Genomic DNA, 10,796 nt, shown 5'->3' with positions numbered 1-10,796 from the left:
AACCTGACCTGGGCAGGCTTTTCTCATCCTTGCCCACTCCTAAGGGTCTAGCAGCCTGAGGTGGAGAGCAGGCTGGAGGCTGAGCCGTCCCTGGGCTGCTGTTCCACCAACAGGTGTGTCCTGTTCTCACCACTATCAGCAGAGGAAGTGGGGCAGTTCCCACTTCATGGAACCTGTTTCCAACGTGGAAAGGGCCCTGTGGGAGTGGGCACGCCAAGTGTCCTGTGCTGATGGGCTAGGTAGGTGATAAAGAGGGGCCCGCAACACCGTGACCCTCCAGGGCTCACGTGAGGATGGCCAATCATTTCTCAAAGCTGACAGGCATCACTCCCAACGCACCCTCTCTCAAAAGGGGCCCTGGAAACAAAACAAGCAGGGAGCCAGCAGGTTATTATATATCATGCTTTTAATACAAACTTAAAAAAATCTGGAACAATATAAACTGTACAGATTTGATCAATCTTTTTGTTTTGTTTTTAAACTAAATCTCTAAACACACCAATGTTCCATTCCAAAATATTGCACAACATTCTGAATACAAAATGCTTGATTGTATTCCTCCTTCACTAAAGAAAACAAGTTCATTACCCTGCTCCCCCAAGCTCCTCTGCGTGTTGCCTCAATGCCCCCCTTCCCATCCCTAGGGGTCACACTAGAGAATCTACAGCTCACTGCATTGAGAAAAAGACATCATTCTGGACTAAAAGTTTACATTCTTTACAAGACAATCCACCTTTTGATTTGTTCCTGGGAAAGAGGGGTAGACAGAGAGAGGATGGGGAAAGGGGAGAAATAGGTTTTATTCTCCTCTTTTTTTATTTTAAAGTTTGTTTTTCCTGAAAAAATATCTTTCTCTCCTCTTTTTAAGAAAAAATCTTGAAAAGAAAAAAATTACGTTTTTTTACGTTAGAAATATACATATATTATATATACCTCTTACATTTTACAAATGTAGCAAATTATTCAATACAAACGGACACCAAAAAATGTAAAAAATAAAAAAAAAAGTCTTCCTACGAAACCAGGTAAATTAGTGCAGATTTCAGTTTTGTTTTCTTAAAAAAAAATAAAATTGAAGCAAAAATGCCTAGATTTGAGACAGACACACTGAAGTGGGCCCAAGAGCCCAGCCCAGGAGTCATGCTCCTGAACACACATTTTTCTTATTTCAAAAGACACTAAAGGGTCCCCCTCCTCCCTGTTTGTGGTGAGAAATGAGCCGGTCGGGTGTGGCGAGTGCCTGTGTGCGTGAGCGTGGGAGGAGGGCTGGACGGGGGTGTAAGGCAGCATCCAACCTTTCCCAGAGAACAGCCTGGGCCTGTCACCTGTGCAGGAGCTGAGGGCTAGGGAGAGGGTGGCCCATATTGGGCTGGCCCCTGAGAAGTCTAGGGGGACAGATGGTGCTGGGCTGAGGAGCCAGGGCGTTGCCCTGCTCAGGGAGGTAGAGCTGGTGCCCGCTGCAGGGAGAGGAGGCTGGCAGTGTCTGCCGGGGTGGGACCCACTGCCGCAGCAGTTGCCCACTTGGGGTCACTGGGGCATGCCAAGGGCTTTGGGACTTTCTGGGGATGGGGCCCCTGGTGCCCACGCCCACTTGCCAAAGCGTCATGGTGTGGAAAGCTAGCCCATTGGGGTCAGGTCGAAAAAAACGACTTCTCTCCAGCAGAGGTGGGCGTGGGGTGGGGGCCACGTGCCTGTCCAGCCCATCATGTCCTCAGAGCATCAGGGCCCAGGGGGACTGGGAGTCAGGCAGTGAGGGGAGGGCAGGAGGTACCAAGAGGTTCCCCAGCAGGCAGAGGAAGAAATGTACTAAAACAACAACAGCCCAAAGTCTCAATTCAAGGTTTAGGACTGCCCACCGAAGATGCAGACCCCAAACTCCCATCCCCTCCTCCCCAGGTACTCAGGGGAGCAGTTCCCACCCTGGGCTGAGGTCATACAATAGAAGGGTCCGAGTCCAGGGAATTCTCCTCTTAGGTATCAGAGGCTGGGTGTTTCCTTAGCCCCTCACTGCTAACCTTTTTTTTTTTTTGGTCAAAAACAAACAAAAGTGCAGATCCCTCCGCAGTTGGGAAACCAGTGGTTTCTGCACTGCCTTCCCCTGGGAGTGTCAGGTTCAGCCAGATTCACCCTCCATATGAACCACAGAAGGACCGACTGCCCTCCCTCAGCCCTTTCCCCAACCTCACACATAAATAAGCACTTGCTGCAACCCGGAGTCACACCTAGAGACCAAGTTTCACATGGCTTGGAATCCCATACAACAGGACAGCAAACCATGCATGCATACCGACACTCACCCCACCTCCCTGCCCACCACCGCAGGTCCAGGAAAAAGGGGGCTATAGGAGAGGCCGCCTGTGCCAATGGCTGGGGCTCCAGGGCCTCGGTGACTGTCTAGGCCAGGTGAGAATGGTGTCGTGGGGCCATGGGCAGAGATGAAAGGGACACCAGACAGACTGCTAACTTCCCTGGAGTCACAGACATCAGCTCAAGGGGGGAGGGTGTCAGGCGGCCAGCTGGCAGCTCCCTAAGGCTCAGGCCGGAGAGGGGGCGGGGGCAGGGGCTGGAGTCAGACCTATTTGGGTGGCAGGGCCCAAGAAGGCCTGCTGAGGTTGGATGGCTTTGAGTCAGAGGACAGCTGGGTAATGGAAGCAGTGACACGGGGCAGTCTCTCCCTGTTTTGAGGAGGGCCGGGCCCCAGCTGCAGTTCTTCCTTCCCTGTGAGCTTGGACACACCAGCCTTAAACCAGGCGTGTGAAGGAGGGAGGGAGGGAGGGAGCAGGGAGCAGCAATTCACATCTGGACCATTCTTAGCACAGGAAGCCACTAATTAAAGATGTTATATAGAAAACTACATGTAAAAAAGAAAAAAAAAAGAAATATAAAACCCAAACCAACCAAATAAATCAAGAGGCAGGCAGGAAAACAGCAGGGGGGGCCGAGTTAAACCCGATTTGCTGCTTCGGAAGCCCCCTCCCACTCCATGCCTGGGCTGGATCTTGTTTCTAGAAGTTAGAGTGAGAAGACTGGAAATCTTGTTTTGTTATCTTGCTTTTCCTCTCTTTTTTTGGCCTTTCCTTTCCTTTCTCTTTTCTGTGGTCTTGGGTGCTCCTGGCCTCGCGGGCAGGTAGGTGGTCAGTTGGCCAGCACGACGGGCTGGAATGGCTGGCTGGGATACTGCATGGTGTTCAGGTTGTAGCTGAGGCCTTCCACGAAGGGTGTCTTCTCCAGAAAGAGGCTGTTGGCACCCCCACCAAACACCTGGGCCACGTCGAAGCTGCTGCTGTTGCAGGTGCCAGTGCCGCTGCCCCCAAAGGAGGCTGGGGAGCCACTGCCCGGGCCATCGGCCCCGTCAAAGAAGAGGCTGGGCGAGCCACCGCCATTGTACACGAACTCCTTGGCATTGGGTGAGAGCTGGGACTGAGGGGCTGGGTTGGCGGTGATGAAGTTCAGTGAATGCAGGGACAGAGAGAGGCTCTTCTGCTTCAGCAGGTTGTTGGTGGGAGAGCGGGCCAGGCGAGGCTGCTGCTGCGGGGGCTGCGGGCCGCCTGCACCCCCGCTGGCCACCCCACCCCCTCCTGCGGCCCCACCCCCCTTCTTCATCTTGGTGGAGCCAAACTTGGTGGCTGCAAAGGAGGCGGTGGTAAAAGTGATGGGCTGGGCCGAGCGGGGGATGAAGGTGGGGCTGGGCGACTGGCCAAAGGATGGGGACGGGGAGTTGGACAGGGAGCTGTCCTGGCTGCCGATGGGCACGAAGACCTGGGCATCAGGGTTGAAGCTGCTCTTGATCTCCTTGTCCAGCTCGGGGGCAACACAGCCCTCACTGTCATCCACATACAGCACTTTCACAGCCCCCTTCTCACCAATCTGGTAGGACACCTCGAAAGGGTCGATCCAGACGCTCAGCTCCTCGGGCACGTTGGCCCGCACGTCCTCCACCGCTAGGCCACTCCGCTTGGCGGCCAGCTCCACCACGGGGTCCACTATCTCACCGATATGGACACAGCGGAAGCCAGAGCCCTTCAGCGGCTTGTCGGGGTACCAGTGGCCTTCATATTTCTTTTTCAAGAGTCGCTCGAGCTCCTCGCCAAACAGGTCTGCCCGGCGCCGGGGCAGCTTGTTGTACAGGTAAGAGATGATGAAGTTCAGGGCTACTTTGATCTCCAGCTGCATGGTCCTCTCCTAGGCAGAGAATCAGCGCAGGTACGTGCACAAGTCGAGGGGAGTGGTAAGAAACGTAAGGTGGGCAGTCTTGGGCTCCAGACAACTCTGAGAAATGAAAAAGAAAGGCTTCGTGAGTAGATATGCAGAAAGCCAGGGGAGTGGGGGTGCATGACATGAAAGACAGAAAAGCATCAACTTTGGAACACAGAGACCCAGGGTCCCATTTCTGCTCCACTAGTGACAGGCTTGTATGTGAGACTGTGGGTAGGTCACTTTCTTCTGAGCCTTCCTTTTATCAGTAACATGATATTTTAGGAGGCACTTGATAAATATTTTAAGTAATTCTAAAGAAATAGGGGTGCTGTAGTTTCCACTATTTTGAGAATTCAGGTCACTCTGAGTGACACCAAAAAAAAAAAAAAAACCCCGAAAAACTGAGCTCCTAAATCAGAAGGAGAGGGGAAGATTCTTACTAACTGGTTCCCACAGTGTCTTGGGGAAGTCGTATTCCCAGACTGTCACAGGTCACGACAGGAGTTTAGACTCTTCATTTCTCCCCCTTAAATGAAAAGTGATACGGGTCCCTGTACAGGAAGTAGCACCGCCAGCATTTCATGGGAGGCTGGGATTCCAGTCACATCCCATTTGCTATCCTGGGTTCCCTGGGTGTGTATATGCTCTGGTTCACTCGGCATTTGCAGAACTGATTTTTTTTTTTTTTTTTTTGGCAGAACATGTAACCAAGGTATGCATTTCCATCCAGACAAACCTCTAAGAACAGAGACTAGTGCACAATTCCCCCCGAAAAAGCCAAGACCTATCACAGACACACAGACCATCATGGAACTGCTGACTAGGGGCTGCCCTAGGGAAGCAGAGGAAAGGAGAGGGGAGCAAGCCTTTTAGGCGAACAAAGCCTCAGGAGCAGTACTGGCGTGGCCTCAGGGAAGTCTCTGCAGTTTCTGGCTGAGATGAGGAGGGGCAGAGAGAAGAAATTTTCCATCACCCTCCAGCCTCCAGCTGGGGACCCATCATCACTCAGCCTCCCAGAGACTGTCTGACCACCTGTCCTTGGCACTGAACCAGATTTATCAAGTGTTTGGAGATCCCTGGAGAGGAGGCAGCCCAACATAAACACTCAGCTTGTTATTTTGGGATTCTCTCACAGCCAGATCCACAGAGGTCAGAAAGGTTTATTCCTGAGGTCTGGGCCAGCCTCATTTCTCAGGAAGACGATCTGTGAGGTCCTGAAAGCAGTGATCCTAATCGGCTCGCTTTCTCCACAAGGGCAGATCCAGGCTCCTACCGTGGGAGACCTGAACTGAAAAGGGCCATCTTTGAGGCCGACAGAGCCAGAACATGTCCCCCGCCAGACTCCTGGGTGCAACTGTGCTGCTGAGCTCAGCCCAGAGACAAGACTCATTCACGACCAGGGACAGGCATCTTCTGTCCCTGGAGCTGGATTTCTGACTAAAATCCCTTTGGGGTCCAGCACAAAGTATCCAGGTGGTCACTCTAGGCTTGAGGATCTCAAGCTTTCTGAACACCTGCCCCAGCTCACTACACAGCAATTGAAGGGTCTGCGCCCATGGTTCCCTAGGGGCACTTTAAGGAATGAACTCTCAGACAAAGCTCTGAGGTGAGTATCAGAGAAAACGGACTGGGTCAATATGGAGTATCTGATGACACTGGCTAAGTCTATGCCACCCTCATCTCAGGTCTGAGAGAGCACGGGCAGCATCAAAATTAATGCTACGCGCGTGGCCTCTCCAGAGCCCTCCACAGGGAGGCTCAAGACACAGGAGACCCTTGTCTTCCCCTCTGTTCCAGCCTCCAATACAGACTTAATCTCCATATATCTTCAGATTTCTATTCATGGTCACCGAAAATTAATTCCAGAGTCCTTCTAGGTTTAAAGAGAAGAATGGTAAAGATAAGCAGCCTTCTGTGTATGAGGACTGGTTTCATCACCAGATGCAAAGCTAACCACCAGGACTATGCCCCCCCCACTCTCCCAAGAATGGAGGTCTGTAAGGGCCACAGTGGTCCACTAGGAGTGTCCAACACATAGGAAACTAAAGAGTTGTGAAGAAAGTTGGCACTGATTCCCAAGAACGGGCCTGGAGTTAAAGACAGTGTCTTCAAAGTATTTTCGAAAAGGAGACCTTGAACATGACATATGACACTTCTTCCAAGGCACCATATGGCCTCTTGGTATGCCACACGGTCCAAAAGGGCTCCTGTACCTGTCTATGCCTTCTCAAACTCTGCTGCCTAACTGCCTTCCAAGTCACCTCCTCTGAACAGTTCAGCCTCAAAATGGGAGCATTTTAAATGCAGGCCAAAGTCATTGGGAAATAAGCCTCCCACCTCAAAATACAATAGAATCACTGTCATCAGCCCTGCCTAGCTAGCCATTTTCTGCAGCATAAGCAACTAACGCTGCACACCAATTTATACCTCTGTGATGCTGCTGCACAAATAAGGAAGTATATAATGCCACCTTCACTTCTTTAATTGGAGAACAGGCCAGGCCAGATGGCTGTGGGGTGGAACCTTAGAAAAATGCCGGACAACCAGAATGAGCTTTTCTGCTTTATCAGCTCAGGCTCTAATTTTGACTTCAAGAAGCTTATGGAACAGAGGATTAAAGCACTACTACTGTCTTTAAAGATAGGAGTGACCACTCAGATCAGTTTGTTCATTTTTTTAAGGCTATTGCACAAATTCTAATGCTTATATACTAAATATTCATACAATGTGGTAAAATTAGAAAGCTTAAAAATAACCACCTTTCAATAAAAGGAACAAGTAGATTCACGTTAAACCACAGGAGAGGACTCAAAGACCTTCTACAACTCTGACTCAGGTGCAAAAGGCCGGAAAAGTGACAAAAAGAAAAAAAGGCTAAGTGCTTAACAATAGCAAAATCGACCTTTTGTCATTAAAAAAAGTTGAAATATGAGATTAAAATTGTCTTTAATTTTTTTAATTTTAATTTATTTGGCAGCATTGGGTCTTAGTCCTGGCATGCGGGATCTAGTTCCCTGACCAGGGATCGAACCCATGCCTCCTATGTCGGGAGTGCAGAGTCCTAGCCACCAGACCACCTGGGAATTCCCTGTCAGACTTTATTTAGAATCTCATCCTCTTTCACTTGCTTTACTTCCAACAAAGCTAATCCTGGATTCAGATCCCTGGGTTGGCTTGTGTTTTAAAAGAGTAAGCGCTCAAGGGAATGTCAAAAAGCGGGGGAAGAAAGAAGCTGAAAGGTGGCTGCAAAAGTCAACGATATGGTAATGGAGACGCCAGAGAAGTGACAAAAACGTGAAGGACAGTGTTCAGAAGAAAAAGTTATGTTTTAAAGGGGGAAAAGAGGGATGGTGAGGGAACCCACCGGGCCCCTAAACTCTTGAGTTACCTGTAAAACATTCGGGCACCACAAGCCTTAACATCCAAATCGTCCTACTGGAATCAAGTGAGTGTCGGAGGAGGACTCGGCGATCTCAATTTTGACAAGACCAGTCGATGTCACTAATCGGGTGCTGGGCAGCGGGGGCCTGGCTCTCGCGGGACAGGGGGGTGGCCCCACCCCACTGGTCCGGAAGGCGGGTGTGGCTGAAAGGCTTCCAGGACTTGCGGCGACCGACCGCAACACCCCACCCAGTGTCTCACATCATGTCCCTCAAACACGGACTATGCAAGCCCAAGCTGGCTTGCAAGGCTCCTTCCAACTAAGTGGGCCTGTCCTCACCACTCCAGGTTTCTCTGAATCCAGGAAGACCTGACTGCGCCCCAACGTAAGAGGGGCGGGCTCTTCACTCTGGGAATTGTAGTCTTCAGAAACCTCACGCTCAGGTTGGAGCAAATGACCTACTTTCTCTGCACACTACACTTCCCTGCGTACTTTGCGAAGACTCAGCCAGGGAACTACGCATGCCCGGGGGAGGGTGGGAGAATCCAGGAAAAGTTTCCGCTGCACATGCGCGCTGTGGCGGGCTGGCGCCCACCCCTCCCTTCCCCGCCCACGGCCTAATACATTTTATATAAATTCTACCCTTAAAGCCTACTCCTCGTATTGTATCACCCCACCATATCCAAGTCTCGACTTCTCAAGAAGCTAAACTTTCCCTCCTTCTCTCTCTTCACTGTCTCGCATGACTGCTGAATTAAGGATCAGCTTCTAATGAGTTTTTTGTTGTTTTTTTTCTGGGTGAAGGTGGTAGGCTAGGACAGATAGGGTCACATTCCTCCCCCGCCTCAAACCCCTGCCACTTTAATCTGTATTCTTTGGGCTGGGTGGTTTCCTTTTGGAGTTACTGTAGGGCCGGTGGGTTCACAGAGAAAAGAGCCTTTTTCCCTTAATGCCCAGCGGGCTCCGCTGCAGCACCCTCACAGCCAGGAACGAACAGGCAGGAATTCAACCAGTTCTCCCATCCTCTCGGCCAAAGAAATTCCCAGTTTTGAGCTGCGGGGAGGCGCTGGGCCGACAATCACAAGGCCCGACGCCAGCAGGGCCCAAGCCTCACTCCTCTCCTAATCCAAGTCCGAGTAACCGGAGCCGTCTAGGTAATGGGAAAGAGTTCCCGGGTAGGGAAGGAAAAACGGTACATCTGACACCTGAACAACATCTTTTAATACTTAAAATTGTTGGTGAGTCTCCTCCCACTGAAAGACCTGCGCTATGGACCAGACTTACCAGATCCTAAGCAAAGCTTCCCTACAGGGTGTTAAACCTCCCTAATCCTTCCTCCCACACAAGCTTCTTTCCCCCCCTCCGCTTAAGGGGGGGATGGGGGCAGGCACCCAAGAAAGCAACAGGGCTGTTTTTCTGCTGTTAAATCAAAGATGAGGGACCCTTTCCCAGGGTAGGGTGGGTAGGAAGAAGGGGGAAAAAAAAGCGTTAAGATACTGAGCAGACATCCGGGAACCCCCTCGGCTAGCCGCTAAGTTGTCGCCTGATGTGTGGCGTTCTGGCTCTTCTAGGGGGTGAGAAAGGCCTGCCAGCTGTCGCCCGTCTCTCTGTTCCCTCCTCCCCCTCCGTTTCTGGTCAAGGGCACAGTCCATCCCCTGGACAGGAGCTTAGGAGTAGGGCTCTTCCTCTGAGGCACCTCACCAGGGTCAACCAGTATCCACTGATACTGCTAGAAGGGTACTTTTTTTCCGCCCAGTTTTCCCTTGAAACACTGACGAGGATAAAGAGCTCAAGCCAAAATGGTGAATTCTGGCTTGGCGACCAGAGAACAGTCATCACTGACCGGTCCAAAAGCGGGGTGGTGGTGTCCATTCTCCATCTCTCAGGCTCCTCAGGGCTCAAAATAAACCCTATTAATTATTACCATCACCACCACCACCACCACCCCCTCCCTGCACACGGGCAAAGGAGGAGGAAAGCAAGAAGGCCTAGATCCTCTTCATTTCTCTTGATTTATTTAATGGTGTTGAGAGTTATGTTTGGGGGGGGGGGGGGAGGACAAGGAAAATCTAGCGACTCTCTAGGATATTAAGAACGGAGGGAGGAAACGCACCCCACCCAGGAGGTGGTCACACTTGAAACTGGGAGAAAGAGGCTGTGGGATACCCCAGGATAAGAGCGTACGCGAGGGAAAGAGGAGCACGGGCTAAAAGGTGGGCTCCAGTGGGGAGGTGGAAGGGGGTAAAAAAAATGCTGGCCAGGTGTAAGGGGGTGCGACAGCAACGTGGAGCGTCCAACAGGGCGAACAGCCGGCGTGGAGCGGGGGTGGGGGAAAGCGTCTCCGGCCTGTTTGGATCCTTGGGGGGGCCACCCTATCCCCCTCCGCCCGCACGGCCCCCACTCACTCACTCGGGTCTCCGCCGCGGCGGGGCTGCGTGCCGGCCGCGGGGCGGCTTCTCCCTCCACGGTGGTCCTGCGAGCCGAGCGGAGGTCGTTCTCCTTTTCTTGGCACCGCCGAGCCCGGGGCCGATGTGTCCTTTGCTTCGTGGAGGGTTAGGGGGAACGAGTGAAAGGGACTTATGGGCTACGACTCTCAGTAATTCTTTCCGCTTTTTTGGAGGTCGGGCTCAGCAGAAGGGCGGCGCGCGGGGGGCGGCGCGCGGGGGGCGGGGGTTGTTGCTGGTGGTGATGGTGGTGGACGCAGGGCTGGCGGGCCAGCCGGCGGCGGCGGCGACGACGGCGCGGAGATGGGAGGACCAGGAGGGTGGCTCGCGTCGCGAGGCGGAGGACGGTCCGGGCTCCTGCCGGAGGACGGTCTTGCCCTTCTGGCCGCGCGTCGCCCGAGCCGCTCGCTTCTCGCCGCTAAGACGAGGACTCGCACCTTCCCGCGCCCCGGCCCGAAGTGAGCAAAGTCAATGAAAAGTTTCACCCTTAGCAACCCTGCGCACGGATCCGGCTTCCCCACCCCTGAGTGATGCGTCCCTCCGCCCTGCAGGGGCGGGGCCCGGCGCCGGGCCGGGACTACTTCCCGGCCGGCTGGTGGCTTTAACCCCTCCGGGCGCGCGGCCCTGCGCTCTGCGCGGAACCCGGCGGTGGCCGGGTCGTCGCCCTTGTCCCACCCTCCGGTGGCTGGCCGGCCCGCCTCATCACTTAGCTCCCTCCTTGCTCAGATGTCAGCGAGGCTGCCTCTGGCCGGCCGGCCTGTGTCACGTGGGCC

At 53.0% G+C, this 10,796-nt stretch overlaps 1 protein-coding gene across 3 annotated transcripts; it reads right to left on the bottom strand.

Annotated features, from left to right (window-relative positions):
• Positions 1–388: 388 nt before the first annotated feature.
• Positions 389–10,471, bottom strand: TOB2 (transducer of ERBB2, 2). 3 transcript variants are annotated; one of them, XM_061124445.1, is made up of 2 exons: positions 9,985–10,471; positions 389–4,269 (listed from the first exon to the last, which is right to left on the bottom strand). In XM_061124445.1, exon 2 carries the CDS (start codon positions 4,171–4,173, stop codon positions 3,136–3,138), a length of 1,038 nt encoding a protein of 345 aa, XP_060980428.1. In that variant the 5' UTR covers positions 4,174–4,269; positions 9,985–10,471; the 3' UTR covers positions 389–3,135. The 3 variants fall into 3 exon arrangements, with proteins under 3 accessions (XP_060980428.1, XP_060980426.1, XP_060980427.1); XM_061124443.1 differs by having other exon boundaries at positions 9,989–10,471; XM_061124444.1 differs by lacking the exon at positions 9,985–10,471 and adding an exon at positions 7,586–8,049.
• Positions 10,472–10,796: the final 325 nt, after the last annotated feature.

The sequence above is a fragment of the Dama dama genome, chromosome 22 (genome assembly GCF_033118175.1).
Source record: "Dama dama isolate Ldn47 chromosome 22, ASM3311817v1, whole genome shotgun sequence".
Lineage (NCBI taxonomy): Eukaryota > Metazoa > Chordata > Mammalia > Artiodactyla > Cervidae > Dama > Dama dama.
This window is presented reverse-complemented; position numbering and strand designations above follow the sequence as displayed.

What these genes read in the sequence shown, in the direction of transcription:
- TOB2 (XM_061124445.1), bottom strand. Translation starts at nt 4,173, where the DNA reads ATGCAGCTGGAGATCAAAGTAGCCCTGAACTTCATCATCTCTTACCTG.